Below are 17,690 nucleotides of genomic sequence, written 5' to 3'. Positions count from 1 at the left end.
GAGAGGTGCTCCAGCCCTCTGATCATCTTTGTGGCTCTCTGCTAGACTTGCTCCAACAGCTCCATGTCCCTCTTGTGTTAGGGACCCCAGAGCTGGATGCAGTACTCCGGGTGGGGTCTCACAAGAGCGGAGCAGAGGGGCAGAATCACCTCCCTTGACCTGCTGGTCACACCTCTTTTGATGCAGCCCAGGACACGGTTGGCTTTCTGGGCTGCAAGCGTACATTGCTGGGTCATGTTAAGCTTCTTGTCCACCAACACCCCCAAGTCCTTCTCCTCAGGGCTGCTTTCAATCCATTCTCTGCCCAGCCTGTAGTTGTGCTTGGGATTGCCCCAACCTATGTGCAGGACCTTGTACTTGGCCTTGTTGAACTTTATGAGGTTCACATGGGCCCATCTCTCCAGCCTGTCAAGGTCCCTCTGGATGGCATCCTTTCCCTCCAGTATGTCTATCACACCACACAGCTAGATGTCATCAGCAAACTTGAGAGTGCATGCGATCCCACTGTCCATGTTGCCGACAAAGATGTTAAACAGCACCAGTCCCAATACTGACCCCTGAGGAACACCACTTGTCACTGATCTCCACTTGGACATCAAACCATTGACCACAACACTTTGAGTGTGACCATTCAGCCAATTCCTTATCCACTGAGGTCCATCCATCCAATTGTCTCTGCAATTTAGAGACAAGGATGTCATGTGGGACAGTGTCAGATGCTTTGCACAAGGCCAGGTAGATGATGTCAGTTGCTCTTCCATTATCTACCAACGCTGTAACCTCGTTGTAGAAGGCCACCAAATTTGTCAGGCACGATTTGCCCTTAGTGAAGCCATGTTGGCTGTCAGCAATCACCTCTCTATTTTCCATGTGCCTGAGCATAGTTTCCCAGAGGATCTACTCCATGATCTTGCTGGGCACAGAGGTGAGACCGACCAGCCTGTAGTTCCCTGGATCTTCCTTTTTTCCCTTTTTAAAAATGGGGGTTATGTTTCCCCTTTTCCAGGCAGTCTGGTGAAGTTCCCACTGACACAACTTCTCAAGTATGATGGAGAGTGGCTTAGCAACTTCATCTGCCAGTGCCCTCAGGATGCATCTCATCAGGTCCCATGGACTTGTGCACTTTCAAGTTCCTTAGATATTCTCAAACCTGATCTTCTCCTACAGTGGTCAGTTCTTCATTCTCCCAGTCCCTGCCTTTGCCTTCTGTGACTTGGGCGGTGTGGCTAGAGCACTTGCTGGGCAAGACTGAGGCAAAAAATTCGTTGAGTACCTCAGCCTTCTCCATATCCTGGGTAACCAGGTTTCCTGCTTCCCTCCAGAAAGGACCCACATTTTCCCTAGTCTTCCTTTTATCACTGACGCATCTCATCCCAACATCTTGCCCACTTGCAAGCCTACTTGCTTTGAGGTGAGGGGAGGGAGAGGAGAGAAAGAAAGCCTTGCTGCTGTGCAAGCACTATTCAGCAGCAGCCCAAAGACTGATGTGTTATCAACACTGTTTTAACCCCAAATGCAAAGCACAGCACCATATGAGCTGCTGCAAAGGCAGTTAAGTCTGTCCCAGCCACATCCAGTACATCACCACTATATGGGGTATTGTACAGGCACAGTGGGAAAGGGTAACCCTTACTTTGCAGTCATTAATAGAACTGTGAAAGAAGAGCTGGATATGCGCGGTACAGAACAGTCAGGAATGGTCAAGAGGATGAATAGTAAAGTAGCCTTAGTATTATGGATTACACTTCTAGTTAGAAAACAGTTTATTTGCAATGTCTTGTGCATGATGGTTTTTTTTGCAACACATGATAACAAAGTCTATTGTAAGTAAATACATGACAGTCAGAACATAAATATCAATTCCCATTTTACAGTGAGCTAGGACTCTCATTTTTATTTATCTTGTGTAATGGTAACAAATCAACCAAAACGCAACCCCTAAAAGACCAATCTTTTCCTATTGTTTTATGTGTTCTGTGGCTCCCTCCATGGTTGTTTTAGGGTCATTCCCACACATATTTTTGCCCATGCTTTTCTGTTACATCTGTGATCTGTTTATTGTTGATTTGAGCTTTTTGGAGGGCGGGGGGTTGTGGGTTTGGGTTTTCTTTTTAGTGGGCATCTATTCTCATTCACACTATAAAGGAAAACGGTCATCTTGACCTAGAGGTTTATTAGAAGTGCTCAACATTTTTACCTTTTTTTTTTTTTACACTTCTAAAGTGTTTTGAAGGTGAAAAACTTTAGCATGATGCATGGAAAGTCTTTATTAGCCCTCCTTTGGCAAATGGGGGAGCTGAAGTAGTGAAATACATCATTTACTGAAGCTCAGACAGTGAGATGGTTACAAAACTGGGGTCAGAATTCAAGAGCCAGTGACATTCAATTCCTCCCTTGTTGTGTCACTGTTTGACTGTGGAAACGTACCTCTAATCCTCAGAACATTAGGCTTTTCCTTAGAGTAGGTTGTTGTCAATATTGGAGATCATGCTGGATTTACGTTTGTGCAGGTAGCTGTGTCTGAGAAAAATTTAGTTCTCTCCAAATGTTACAAAAGAATTAAATATTGGTAATAAAGCCAGAGCTTTATTTATTACATCCATTAAATCAAGACAGTAGAAAAAGATCATACAAAGCACTTGCACAGATTGATTCTTGGGTTACAAAACTGTTCTGTGGTCAGACAAACTATGGTCTTCTACCACATGATCAGAAAATGCTCAGTGATGCCAGCTGGCCTATGAGTACATGGAGGGCAAAACAAGTCTTATGTTATGGTTCCTTCATTACCCTCAGGGCACTAATGGGGAAAATTGTGTCTGTAATCTCTTCTGCCTACCCATTCCTTGGAGCAGGTGATTCTCCAGTAAGCTTCTTCAGACTTGCCGGCTTGGTCCAGGTTATTCCATCTTTGCTGATACGCTCCCGCACGATTGTGTTAGCGAAGGGGAGCCCAGCCTGTTAGTCCCGAGATGCAGGCAGCTCTTGGGCAGTTTCACGGTGACCCATGTGACCAGTGACAGGACTGGAAACTGCAGGAGAATCTAGCCACCAGAGAGACTGAGGATTGTGTTGCTGGCTTGGTCTTGGTCCCAGCATCATACCCAATACACTCCTGTGAAACTAGGATATTTGAAGCTGAACTTTCTCTGTAAACTAATTGCATCTGCAGGAGTACAGCCAGCCAAGAGTAAGTGCAGGGAGTTAGGTGCAATTAAAATCATCTGAAATGACGAGTACAATGGCATCTGGACCTAATGGCACAGGCCTTTTCTCCAGTGTGCATTTGCCTTGGGAGTAATTGGAAGTTGGATCTTTCTCCTGTATATAATAATTTCAGAATACAAAGGCATGATTCCTCTCCTTTCCTTAGGAAGGTATTGAATTTTCCTGCAGTAGATTTACTTTGAAGTCTTGGTATGCATTTTCCTTGTTTTTTACTGAGTGTAATCAATGACCAATGGACTTTAGATGCTTATTCTTTGACAGGGACAAGAAGAAACAGGAAGGAAAACAGCTGATTTTTAAAAAGGAACAGTGTTTCTGGGGAACACTTCAGGTAGCTTTTTATAGCACAGGGAAAGAGAATTTATCACTCTGGTCCAGTCCTTCCCTATCCTCTCTAGCCTGAAAGGTACAGAAGGAAAGTGTACCATTCTGAACAGATTGATGTCATCTCTATGGGCATGAAGGAAGACCCAGGGAACTACAGACTGGTCAGCCTTACCTCAGTCCCTTGGAATGTGATGAAGAAAATCCTCCTGGAAAGTATCTCCAAACGCATAAAGGACAAGAAGGTGATTAGGAATAGTCAGCACGGATTTACAAAGGGGAAATCATGCTTGACCAGCCTTACTGCCCTCTCTAATGAGGTGACTAGCATGGACAAGGGGAGAGCAGTGGATGTTGTTTACTTTGATCTTAGTAACGTTATGGTCTCCTGTAACATCCTCATGGACAAGCTAGCAGGGTATGGCTTAGGTAAACGGGCAGTGAGGTGGATTAGACACTGAATGGCCAGGCCCAGAGGATTGTGGTACAAGGTCCTTGGAGGGCAGTCACTAGTGGTATACCCCAGAAGTCAATACTGGGGCCAGTGCTGTTCAATATCTCCACTAATGGCTGGAAAGCAGTTCTGCAGAGAAGACCTTGGGGTCCTGGTGGACAACAAGCTGACCATGAGCCAGCAATGCACCCTCGTGGCAAAGGCAACCAGTAGCATCCTGGGCTGCTTTAGGAAGAGTGTTGCCAACAGAGGGAGGGAGGTGATCCTTCCTCTCTGGTAGGCACAGGTGAGGCCACATCTGCGGTGCTGTGTGCAGTTCCGGGCTCCCCACTGCAAAAGAAACATGGACTTAGTGGAGTGAGTCCAGCACAGGTCCACAAAGGTGATGAAGATTCTGGAGCATCCTTCACATGAGGAGAGGCTGAGAGAGCTGGGACTGTTCAGCCTGGAGAAGAGAAGGCTTGGGGGCGATCTTATCAATGTATGGATGGGAGGGAGTGAAGAACAGGGAGCTGGAGTCTTCTCAGTAGCGCCCAGTGACAGGACAAGAGGCAATAGGCACATGAAAGTCAATCTGAACATCAAAAAATCTTTTTCACCATGAGAATGGTCAAACACTGGCACAGGTTGTCCAAAGAGGTGGTGGAGTCTCCATCCTTGGAGATGTACAAAACCTAGGTAGACGCGATCCTCAGCAACTGGCTCTAGGTGTCCCTGCTTGAGCAGGGAGGTTGGGCAAGATGACCTCCAAAGGCCTTTCCAACCTCAAGAATTCTCTGATTCGTTGATCCTTGCTGTGAGCACAGGACACATAACAGCACACCTTACATTTCCCATATGGCTGTGACACACATTGTGCTGCTCTTACCCCGCCCCCAGCCCTGGGTGTAGCTGGTTGGCCTGGCCTATGCCTGGCCCGTTGAGCGGGTGGTGTCATATCACAGGGGGAAAAGGGTCTTGGGCCTTGCCCTCATCACTTCAGGGCAGCAGCAGCATAATACCTGGCCCTTCTTTGTTGTGAAGAACAGATCTCTCAGCCCATGTCCTATCCCATTAACATCCTTGAAAAATCTGCACTTGTTTACCCTTTTTTAGGGGCAATGGGTTGGCTTTTGAAGGAAGACCATATCAGGAAAGAGCAAATTATGTTTCATTTTTAGTAGAGCTGTGCTCACTTAAAATCAGAATGGGGTTTAGACTTGGGAGCTTATGTCAGTGCTATTCAAGAGCCCACATTTTCTACAGGCATGTTGCAGAGGATGTGGTTGCCTTGCCTCCAGCTCAAAATAGAGAAGAGAATGCAGACTCTTACCATCTTTCTTTTATGATGTCTGTTCTGTCTGGTAAGGTGTTGAGTGCCTCCTGGCAATTGCTGACTGCCTTTAGCTCTCGTTGGCTTTGCTGCAAGGTAGTTCCTGATATATACCAGCGTTCCTAAACACCCTTCATGACTCACTTCAAATATCTGGTCCAATGAACAGTCAAGAAGTGGATTAGTTTAAGCTGATCTACTTCTGTGAAACAGAGTAAATACGGAACTTTATTTAAATCCAAAAATCCTGCCTTGGAGTTGATCAATGTATGTGTTCTTTCTTTGTTTTTCAGAAACCAGAAAGCACTTAAATAGTAGTGTCCTGCAGTGTGTCCCCCACCCCTTTTGTAATGCAGGTCTGAAGGCTGGATATATTTTGTGGAGCACATTGAAATCTTCTAATGAGACTGACCATCATTTGATCTGTACTTCTGGTCTGAATGGTTTGCTGGCTATGGGTTACACGTCTGCCGCCCTCACAATCTGTGAAATACTATATTGAAATGGAAATGGCAGTGCCCTAACTTTATTGTGCCTCTAGTTTTTATTTTCAAGATGTATTAACCTGCTCTCCTGACCACAGATGCATAAAGAACACTCATAACATTTGGTCATTTTATTGCTTTGCCATTCATTTCTCTCTCTTGTGCTCTCTGTGCCACAAACTGACTTCTAGGATATATGTTGACCTGTATCCCAGAAAGTTACATATTAATCATTTTATCACTCAATTTTAAATTCTCTGGAAACAGGAATTCCGGGGGGGGGGGGGGGGGGGGGGGGGAGGGGAAATACAGTCATCACCCAGTGTATCATGATAAACCAGTATCCGGTGAAGGAACTTTGATATTTGTCACTTTTAAAGGACAAATAATACTACGTGTCTCCCTTTCCTACATTTGTTAGCATTCTTTTTTAACAGGTGAGTTTTAAACTGATTGTACCTGGTAGCCATGCAGGCAATATAATGTGGCAAACATGGTATAGCTTTACATAAAGTTGTTTATATGGCCCCCTTTGCACCTGTTCTGTGAAATAGCATTATGTACCTTTGATCAAAGAACCCTCTTTAGAAATTGCATGTAAATCTCATATTGTGAAATTTACGCTAAGAAAGGAAATCTTTGGAAAAAAAGTCCCTCTTGCCACGCAGTGATTTCTTCCTACCTGTGTACAGGTAGGCACATCTAAAATCAAAGAAGGGAGAATCATTACTATTTGGTTTTGGAATTGTTTTAATTGTGAAATATGCTTGAAATGGAAAGCATGTTTGTTCAAATCCACATTTCTACCCTGTTCTTAGGAGCTGAGCAGATTCATCACTTAATTGTTGGTACCTTGTATCTTCTTATTTCTGAGGAATATAACACCTGATGATGATGAATTTTCTGACCTTGTCCTTGGATGGCTAACATTCTTCTCTGTGTTTCTTCTCAATTTTTTATACCTTTTAACTGAAAAAAACCCACTTCTATGCTTCCATGGAGTTGAAAGAACTGGGTCTAGTTTAAACTAAGGGGTTTTTACCAGTGCTTCTTATTATTTGAATGGTGGTTGTACTTCAAGGATCCAGCCCGTCTTACCCTTTGTAAACAGTAAAAAAGTTGATAAAGTTAATGGTTCAAGCGTGAAATGAGCCAATAGGCACATTTAGTATTTCTGTGAGTTAGCTCTTTCTTCTTCCTTTGTACAGTGTAATTGAAACTGAGAACTGATGATTGTGAAGACACCTGAATAAGGGAGACCGCTTTTAGCCTTGGTGGTTAGAGAAGTGTTGTCCTCATCCCGCCTTTATCCAAGAGCAAGATTCAATGCTTGCTGTGACTTCTTGTTGAGTCTTCCTAAAGAATGAAATTTCATTAAATTTAGTTTTCATTTTCTCATGAAAATAATGGATCTGTGTCTTGCATCACTTCAAGTGTTCTCCTAAATTATAGGGTAAATGACCTGCTGATCTCCTGATTGTTCAAGTTAGTTATTCAACAGGCAATTCGGACGACTCTTTGCTTAACCTACATTAGGATTCAAGGAACCGAGATGGATGGTCTGTGGCAGCCTGAGCCAGTGTGGGTTACTAGCTGCTGCCATCCTGCCTGCTCAGTCCTTCTTATCCTTTCCCTTGGAGTCCTGGCTTTTCCCTCAAGCTCCCTTGCTCACCTGACCCTGCCTTATGTGATAGCAGTCAGAGTAAAGCTATTTGCTTATTTTAGTAGTTCACTTTTCTGCTGGCTTAGTAAAATGAGATAGCTCAGCACAGATGAGTGCTGGAGCCAGTATGTGACAGGGAGTGGAATCAGGGTGGGAAGGAGAGGATGACCAAGGCCATGGTCCCTCATGAAACCACAGCTTAATGTAGACCTGCTGTACGTAGACATAGATTGGACAAAACTGCATTAAAATTATCTCAGAATTGAAAAACTGAGCCAGAAGTCTTCAAATGCTGAATCGCGGAGAGCATTGCTCTGCTGTCTTCTAAGAAATGTAGCATCTCAGAAAGCTCTGCCATGGACAAGATGCAAGACTTTGTGCATTTAGGATTCCCCAGTGGCTAGGCTGTGAGAACAGGCATGGTACAGACAGAAGCACTAAACGTGCAGGATGCTGCTATGATGTGGCACTCCCAACCAGAGGGCAGGAACATATTTGAGGAGACCAGGGACCGAGCAATACCATGCATTTGCAAAGGCACACATAACATCTGTTCTTTAGAAGCATTGAGGATGATCTAGCCCTGCACTTCAAAGTCCTATCTTCCCTACCTATATCTATTTCAAAGGTGGGAGGAGATGTAGGCTAGTAGTCTAGTGCAGAAGCCTGTCACTGGCTTGGACTGAACATCACTTACAATGCTAATATCAACTACTTGGACTACCACAGTAAAAATAATGGAACTGGACCAGATCTTACAGTAGCTTAGCCACTTGTGTGGGAAAGGATACCGGAACACTGACTTTACTCTTTGGAGCTACCTTTTTGAGGCGGTTCGCTGTCGCGACATTGATGTAGCTGTTTGGATGGAGTTCGGCCAAGGTGCAAGTTCTTGTGAACTTCTTGTGAAGTTCTTATGTGTGTATAGAGCTTTTGGTTGCATTTGAGGATGTGTATGTTTAGCCTGTCCACTTAGAACTGAGCAGGTGAAACTCAGTTTAAACTGCAGCAGGGAGAATCTAAGCTATGTTGTTTGGGTGTTGGGTTTTGGGGTTTTTTCCTTTTAAATGTAAGGAAATTATTCGGATAACAGATGCAGTTGGTTAGGAGTTTGGAGGATGAGTGTGCAGGAAAGGATGGTGCAGCCTTGAATTGCTGGCTTTCTCAGATAGTTTTTTAATGTCTTGGAGAAACACTTAAAAAGTGGATCATTACTGCTTCTGGTTGACTTTGGATGAACTAAAAATTAGAGTGGCTGAAAGCATGTATTGACAAAGTCTGTAGTAAGAAAATACTTGGATATATCCTTGGTAGATTTATTTTTATCACTCAGGCTAGCCAAGCTGGTAGAAGCAGTAAGATTAGTAAAAGAAACAAGTAGCTTTAGATTAAAAAAATAAAATAGCTTTTGTCCTTTGCAAGACTACAACTGAAGAAAGTTGTACAATAATGCTTTATAGTTTAATGTTGCAATGTTAACATATTAAAGCTTTATAACTATTGTGTTGGGAGTGGGGTGAACTAATCAATTGCTCCAAATGTTTATATTATTTGCTATGATACTACCTTACAGTCTGCTAATACTCCTGCTCTGTAGGTGGTAGAAAAGGAAGGATAAAACTGTTAGTTCAGTTGCAGTCAGGTCCTCTGATTTTGCATGTGAGAAATCTCACTAAATGGAAGAAAAGGTGCATGCGTTCCTGGCCACCTTTGTTTTTACAACTTTCAGTGATTTCCTTCTGAAAGTCCATGGGGTTTAGCTGCTTCAGTCACTGCTGCAACTCCAGGCATTCAATGCCTCTTCTCTGTTTGAGATCTCTTGTATTGTACATAGAGACTTCTTCAGGTTGGATTCTTCAGGCTGAAACCACTGCTTTCCTTCTAGCAGTTGGCGCTTTCCCCACTCTTAATGGTCGTTTTAGCTCCTTTAACAGCAAATTGTAAAACATTATTACCATGCTCGTTACTTTGTCCTCCATTTTGTTTGGACCATCCAATTTATATTAAATATTTGTCTTCTGTTTCTAAGTGCCATTTTGTTGTGTTTAAAATCATCTCCACGGCCCTCTGAGCACCGTTGTAAAAATCTTGAATGTGGCTTTTGTCTTTCAGATCTCACTGCTAGTTGGATTCATCAGCGTAAATAATTCTCAATGGACGGATTACAGTGCATTCAGCTACTTTCAGATTGTCACCATGTGCGACTTGATTATGATTTTGTTCTTCTACATTATCCACATTTTTAGAATCTACAGGCAGCTCACTTGCGTTAGCTGGCCACTTGCGGTAAGCCTGTTAGATGGTCTCAGTTCCTGGCCTGTCTTGTGGGTTGATTACTCAATTACTTAGTCCATTTTCTTGTGTCATCACACAATGATAGGCTGTCTTTCACGTAATTCTTTTTTGCCTTGTTTACAAATCCTTTCGTTGCTTTTGTTACAAGTATTCAGTTCAGCAGATGCTGTAATTGTAAGTTTTTTGGCTGATTTGGATCTAATCCTGCCCCCCTTCACACAGATATAAATCCAGATTTACTTCAGGGAAGGCAATAGAGAGACAATTGAAAAGAAGCTACTGATTATCTAGCCTTCAGCAGACGGGTCGTAGCTCGGGTCATTTATAGCAGCTGAGGGATTGCTAGAGTACCAAATCATAGCATTATAATTCATGTACTACGTCCTGTCCCAAAATAAAGTCTGTGAGTGCTATTTAAGTCAAATGTGTCTCTCTCTGGTATAGTTTTAGGTAACTTACACAATAGCAAGAAATAGGAGCCTCTGCCTGATTGCCATAGCCTGGCCATTTCTGGGATATTCTGCAGGATGGTCCTGCCTCATTCCCACATTTCCCCTGCACACCTCTCTCATATCCTAGCAGAGAACTAACAAGCAGCACAGAAAATGCAAGACCTGAACTTCCTCAGTAGCTTTGGGTCAGACTGGCTAACAGAAGAGTCCTGCGTCCTAGGGTGGGATGACAGATTTTATTAACTGCTTAAAACATGTCTCCCTTATGCATAGTGACATGTTAGTTCCACAGAGAAAGGACCAAAGGGGTGAGGAAAGCCACATGGAGAGATATGGAGGGATTTTGAAATGCAAGAAGTGGTTGGGTGGCATTTAATGGAAGCTCTGTAAGTAGTTTACAGATCAAAAATAACAGTTTATCCATCCACTTCTCACTAGAGAAAAAATTAATTTTCTTTTTCTTTTTAGCTGAAGAATACGGTTAAACTTGTGCACCTTTTTATTTTTTGAAATGTATACCACCACTATCTGTCTCTAGAAAGTACTTCTCTATCTGGAGATAATACAGATGCAGGGATTGAAATAACCTAATAAATGACAGTTTTGTAAAGCAGCATTTAATGTGTCCATTGCTGTTATAGAACTGTGCAGTTTTGACCTCTGTGTAGGCTGCTTTTGATTTTTGTTGTGTGTGTAATCATTCTTAAATGTTCCAGAGTCACTAGTGAGTTTAAGGAACTGCAGTTTGTGGCTGTTCAGCTTCAGATAGCTTTATGGGATGCAATGCTTGAACATTTCCACTCTTTTACAACCAACCTCCTTTTCAGTCACATATTTAAGTATCTTTAGAACAGAATGAGAAGGCCTGTAAAAGACTTCGGGAAACTACAGCTAGTGTTTGGCAGTTTCCTGGCAGGATCCCTACATTGCAATCAGGGATCACAGATTTGCAGCCAATAAAGTTGCAGTGTTTCAGCACTGGCACCTTTTAAAGTAGTATTTCTCCAGAGGGGCACTCTCCCAGCCTTGCCAGGGGTTGATTCTCCACGTAATTTAGCCTTTGATGATTCTTTTGCACCTTTGCCCATCCCTTGGATTCCTCTAAAGTGGTGGCCTGTGGATACTGCTCTATTTGGTGTCTCTAAGGAGGGAATGGCACGCTTAATTTGCCTGCTGCATCGTGTACTAGCCAGAGAAGCCTCCTTACAGAAATAATTTATTCTTGAGTACCTGAAACAAGGTTAGAAATGAGGAAAGTAAGTTGCAGTGCCAGGGCCTACTTTATGGCAAAGATCCTCCTCAGCTGTTCTAAACACCTGAGCAGAGGGAAACTGTGGTATGGTATGATAGACTATTTCTTTTCTGGGACTTACTTGAACAATTTCCATTTGGGACTATATTCTCTCTTCTTTGGTTTGAGAAGGAATCTCTCCTTACACATGGCATTTCCTTAGCTCATGCTGGTAGTGCAATGGAGATAAAGTAAGCAGATGTCCTCCTGCCCACCCCACCATGCAAAAGAAACAACCTGTGTTCAGTTCGCAGACACCCATAGTGGTTGCCATAACCTTTGGGAGCATTCAAAATCTAAGTCTATAAACAACCCCAGCTTGTAACAAGGTAAAATTGACTCCTGGACTGATACTCATAACACTAGAGAAGAGCTTAAAAGTGGTGCCTCAGTGCGCTCTCAGAAAAACCTGTGGCGTCATGTTTTACTGCAGGACAGCTGCAACCACCCATAGAGACTTAGGGGCCTGGGTGTTGGTTATCAGTGTCTAAATAGCTGTGCTTTTCATGGGTTCCCTCCTGTTTCCAGTCTTGGTTGATGTAAGTTGTTAGTAAACCCAGTTTAATTTCTAAGATTGTCAGAAGTAGGAGCATTTGGTTTTCCACTTATGCCATGTGCTGCCATTTATTGCCATTTCATATAGGCTAGAGAAATACGCCCTTAAGGCTTCTTCCTTCCTCCAGAACTGTCTCTTTAAGTAAGTTGCATACTTGATGCAATAAAGATACGTGTTTCAGTAATGTACCGTGTTGAACTGAAAGATTGCATCCGTACCCAGTAAGTAGATCTTATTCCAGTAACACTAGTAGACCTGAAGATTGGCCTTCTCTCCCTTTTTGAACAGAAAGTGAGGTATGGTACAAAACCCACTCACAAGATGGTTTTTTTCTCTCTCTTTTTTTTTTTTTTTAAGCCTTTTAATTTTTTTTTTCTTTTGACTGGTGTTTTGTCCTCTGGGTTTGAGCAACTTCTGCCAACTAGTTTTTATTGAGGCATATCAAAATGCTTTCCTGATAAGTTTCCCTTCTGATGCACGCTGTGCTTGTCTTTACAGGAGTTTCTTCATTATTTAATCGGTACCATTCTGCTTCTCATCGCATCAATTGTAGCAGCATCCAAGAGTTACAATTTGACTGGACTTGTGGCTGGAGCGGTAAAACTCTTTTTATTAGTCTTGACACTTTTTTAATTGCAATATATATTTTTAGTAGGACATTGGAAATCTATTACTTGTAATTTTATTTTCTTACAGACTTGCTTGTGTCTTGGTTGGGTAAACTACGATCTAGCTCATGTCAATAAATGTTCTGTAACACAGTGAAAACAAAAAGATTTTGTTGTGAGACTCCAGGCTCACCACTAAAGTGGTTATTTGTCCTGTTAGAGAGTTGAAACCAAAGGCTCCTGCTTTAACTCATAAGAACTAATGTGTTTAGGGGAAGAATTAAGCTAATTCAGTTTTGATAAATGTCTGTTGTAGCAGCTGGAAGTTACGTAAAGGATTTCACCCCAGTCTTCAGCTTTTGACACCTCCAGCTCCTGAACAGAGCCCTGTTGAAGATAATTTCTCCTGAGCTAAAACTAACAGAGGTCCTGGGCTGACTTACTGGGAGATACTCTCTGTCTTGGTTCGAGGGCTCTATAGAGAGAGGCATGACTTCTGACTGTGGGCAACAGTATTTTCACCACAGCAGGACCTGAAACGCAGCTCCTCCAGAATAAAGAATTGCTTTCAGAAACTTAATCCTGATGATGCAAACGGACTAGAAGACTTACCTGACTTGTTTATTTGGCAGATGGCAGGGAAAGACTTGTTTAAATGGGGCAGTAAAAGATCAGTAATCAGAGGTGTTAGAAAGTCTTTTCTTTGTTGCAGTATCCTAGTGAGAAGTCTAGAGGGTGACGCTCTATGCTGCTGTCCAGCTTTTTTCTCCTTCCTTGCATATGACTCTCAATCTATCTTTCAGTCACTGTTTTGACAAAACATAAGCTGCTGTTATACTATGGAAACTTTTTTTTTTTAGTATATTGCCAGAGTAGAGTAAAAAAGTCAAATTTTTGGGTCTCTTAATGTCGTAAAATATGTAGCTGGGTATACAAGAGCGTCCATACATTCATGGAATATGTGTCATCTAATGTTCTGTAAGTATTTGTGGTTTGTTTGTTTTCTCATCTAGACTTTCGGGTTCCTAGCTACGATCCTTTGTGTTTTAAGCATTTGGTCATCCTACAAGGTTTCGTGCATCACGCAGTCAACAAGTAAGTATCATGCTTAGTAACTGCTGGAATGCTTCCCAAAATTAATATTTATATTTTCTGCCACAGGGCAGTGTCTACCTGGAAGGATTTATTAACCTCCTATTCCTTGTTACTCAAAATTACTCACAAAGCGATAATTCCATATTTTCTGTCAACACAGACATAGCACAGCTACTGACAGCTGTTAACTAACTATAAGAGCAAGATAACTTGTCTCTAGCAAGTAGTGAATATATCAGTGCTTTCTCTTCTCCCTTCCCCACCCCCTGCCAAAAGAAGGTTTCCTGTGTGTTCCTTAATCAAGTAGATGAATCTGTTTGTGGCAATGCAAGTGACACTGTTTTCTTTTTTCAAAGATGCATCTGTATGACTCCTTCACCTCCACAAGATGTCTGCTTTACAAAATACAATACCAAAGAAGAGTGTCCACTACTGAGAAGAGAGCATGGATATTTTGTTACTAGCCTGGACAGCCGGTAGCTTTTGAAGATCTACTTGACTGCCTATGCAAAACAATGTTGTGAACCAAAGTTTTTCTGCCCCCTCCCCCCCCCCAAGTTTATAATGGAGAACCTGCTTTTTATAAGCTTTAAAAAGAAAGACAACTTCTGTCTCACAAGCTGGGCTGGAGTCATTTCCACCTATTTGCAATAAGTGCCTTTAAAACTCATTTGGAGAGTCATTTGGTTCTCCTGTCAGAGGGATGGAAAACTTGCTTCTAATTTCCTCCATCTGTTTACAGAAGGGAAATCCTGCAAATTCCTACCTGATTCTTAACTTCCAAGGATGATTTGTTTAACAAAGGAACTGTTACAAACTGATTTCTGCCTGGATAAGCTGACCCGTCTTTGTTACCTCTTTCTATCAGAACTGTGGACTTTTTCTAACATCAGCTCAGCCAGCGTCAAAAATTATGAGCTGCAACTTGAATACATCACTGCAAACACTCCCTCCTAACCCCAACAGTACATGATGAAATCAGGTTTTCATCCGGGAATTTTTACAGATTATTCTTAAAACCTTCCCTCTGCCAAATACAGGAAAATACATTTAATGGTTTGTGGGATCTTTTTTTTTTTTTTCCTTTTCACAAATACTCATTTGTAAAATGGGTATTTGTAAGACCTGTTCTGTAGAAAATTTCTGTGCATTTCATATAAATTATTCTCTTTGGAGTCTAACAGTCTTTATGGAAAGCCCATTGGGAGTGGAGCAATGTCCTTCTTTCTGTCTCTTACATGCAGTTTGTCCCTTCCTCTGCCTCTGCTGGGATCTGTGCTTTTGAGGACTCTGCCCAGAGCCTGGACAGGCAGAACAGTTCAGTTTTGTCCAACCTGGTGTCATCATGAAGTTCTATGTAGCTTCGAGGCTGAGACAATGCCTTCTTGGCACCTCTGTCTTTCTGTCCTTTTGCAGTCCATCTCTGGTGAGCTGGCAATTCTTTGCGGGGAAAAAGGGAAGCACAGACCCTTCCTCCTTGGTGCTGTGCTCTTTCATGTCTAGCTGTGAAGTAGAACTTGTACTTATAAGTCGGTCTCGTCTGTCAGGACAACTGCAGGGTGGTGCAGCAGGTTTGTGCAAAAAGTAGGATTTATACAGTTTACCAGGTCCAAGCTGGAGGGAAAAAAAAAAAAAAAAGCATTTTCTGGCCTGCTATGCATTTTTCTATTTGTCTGAAATTCTGCATCAATACTGCTAAGTAAGTTAACAGTCCTCTCAAAATTCTTTTTGTGCCTCATCATACATTGCCATTTGTTGCCACCTTATTTTTTTCTCTCATCCTAATATATGTCTTTAATTTGATTTTTTTTAACTCTTTGACAAGAGAAATTGGCCAACTGCTAAAATGTCAAAAATTTTAAGTAAATGAAAATAACTGAGCAGATGATAACCTGAAAAGGTAGAAATCCCCCTCCTCACAGTGCATGGTTTCTGTGATTCTTCTTGCTGTTCCTTTTCATCAGGGCCCTATTTACAGCAACATAGAGCAGGAAACAATTTGAAAGCACAAAAGTCTGCTGTTTGTGGATGAAGATACATATATTCACTCCCTTTGACATTAATATAGAGGATTATTCAAATAAGACCATATAACAGACAGTTATAATGTTATTAATTTCATATTGACTATTTTTTATTTCTTTACAATGTCCAATTTTGGTCTGCTTTTCTGCCCTATACCTTCAGATGACATATTTTGCGTTTGGTCAGAAATGGGTTGCTTTTTTCTTTTTAACAACCCGAACTGAGCATACCTCAAAGGCTCTGTGGCTTAAGAGAACAGACATCCTTCTCAGCTACGAATCCTGTGTCAGCTGGGTCAGTGATGGTTCAGGCTTCCTTGCCCTGCCAGCACAGGACCAGTTCAAAGGAAATACACCCCAAGAGACTTCATTCTGGGCAACTTGAGTGAAAATACCTGCAGAAGAAGGTACACACATACACACACACACACACATATATATGGGGTTTTTTGTAACAATGGTGCTTGAATCATCAATGGTCCAGCCAAGACTGACTTAACCGCAGTTTTTTTGAAACCAGCACCCTGACATTAATTTGGACTGACATGGTAGATATTTAAGGATACAACCTCTTCTGTTCCCCCAGAGGAAAGAGAAGTGCTCTATTTCTGATGGTGTCTCCTTCACCTTCTGAGATATCACTTCAGATAGATACTAGGCATCTTCCTACAAGCTTTAACCACTCTTGGCAATCCTGTGGGAAAGCAGCGTTCTGCTGTACACAGTGTGAATGCAGCTGAGACCTCAGCACTGTGGTGGCACTGGGGAGAAGCACCTGCTAAGGATTGGGGCTGGAGCCTGAACTTGCTCTGAAGAAAAGTCTGTTTCCTCTCTCTGCTGGAATTGTGCCCTCTTTCCTGGCACTACACTGGCATCTTTTTTTCAGCTTCCCACATCACTCTGTCACTTGTCACCATGTGGGGAAAAAAAAAAAAAAAAATAGGGGGAATTTCATGCAGTCTGACAACCAAAGAATTTTTGAACTATGCTGTGTGATCATCCAAAGAATATGTTTTGCTGCAAGTGCACTCGTTTATACTGAATCAAAAGAAGTAAATTACAAGTTCCCTTTTGGGTTTTGTGCCTGTCGACAGGTCTAAGGTATGCCTGCAGCTTTTGCTGTTATGATGGTGCTGGGTCCGTAGACCTACCAGATGCTCTTAATGCAGGATGCTTTCAGGCTGGAAAACTGACCTCTCTGCTGCCAAAGCTTCCTCACTCCCCCCCCCAAATCCTCCTTGTGAAATATGTCTACCAAGAAAAGCACAAGTTTTGCTGGTATCACCAGCTCTACCAGCGCTCTTTGAAAGACAGCTCTGTCTGGCAGGGACTTTGGCACCTTACTACTGTAGCTCTGCCAGCAAAAGTGTTTTAAATTTCCTTCAGTGTCAACCTGGTTCTGAAAGCTCCATCTGTCTGCAACTTTGTCAAATATGGGATTCCAGCTGTTTTAAAAATAAACAACTATATTCACTATTTGGATGATGTAATGGCTTTGAGAATCAGATTGTTGTCTTGCTCATTTTTTTCCTTCCTCTACTAGAGCAGTGTCTTTCTCTCTGGGGCGTGTCAGAATACATCCTGTAACTGGAGGACAAGAGGTAGGAGCCACAGAAAATACTGCCTTTGTGTATGAGTGTGCTGGTCTCTGACTAGCCCACCCAAAAGTTGTCCATCCTCTTCAGCTCCAAGATGAGTGTAGTATATCCTTTGAGCCAACACAGGTAGAGTTTCAGGTTCAGTTTTACTGAAAATTAAAATGTAAATGTTGGGAGAAGAAAATAGTACAAATTGTTTCATACTGCAAAACAGAAACCCCTGATGTTTGATCTCTGTGGGCCTGAGATAAGTTAGAGAGTGAATAGTGCTTTTGTTGGGTAGAAACTGGGAAGATGAGAAAGGG

General features: G+C 42.2%; 1 protein-coding gene across 1 annotated transcript in view; it reads left to right on the top strand.

The window, feature by feature from the left end:
* The window catches only part of CMTM7 (CKLF like MARVEL transmembrane domain containing 7), a 31,332-nt gene extending 14,055 nt beyond the window's left edge, over positions 1-17,277 (top strand). The window contains exons 2-5 of the mRNA XM_075745740.1: positions 9,579-9,752; positions 12,559-12,657; positions 13,682-13,763; positions 14,120-17,277. Coding sequence (XP_075601855.1) covers positions 9,579-9,752; positions 12,559-12,657; positions 13,682-13,763; positions 14,120-14,133 — 369 coding nt within the window. The 3' untranslated portion in view covers positions 14,134-17,277. The remainder of the gene's footprint in view (positions 1-9,578; positions 9,753-12,558; positions 12,658-13,681; positions 13,764-14,119) is intronic.
* The last annotated feature ends 413 nt before the right edge of the window (positions 17,278-17,690 follow it).

The sequence above is a fragment of the Balearica regulorum genome, chromosome 2 (assembly GCF_011004875.1).
Source record: "Balearica regulorum gibbericeps isolate bBalReg1 chromosome 2, bBalReg1.pri, whole genome shotgun sequence".
Lineage (NCBI taxonomy): Eukaryota > Metazoa > Chordata > Aves > Gruiformes > Gruidae > Balearica > Balearica regulorum.
The sequence above is the reverse complement of the archived record's forward strand: the minus strand, read 5'-3'. Positions and strand labels throughout refer to the sequence as shown.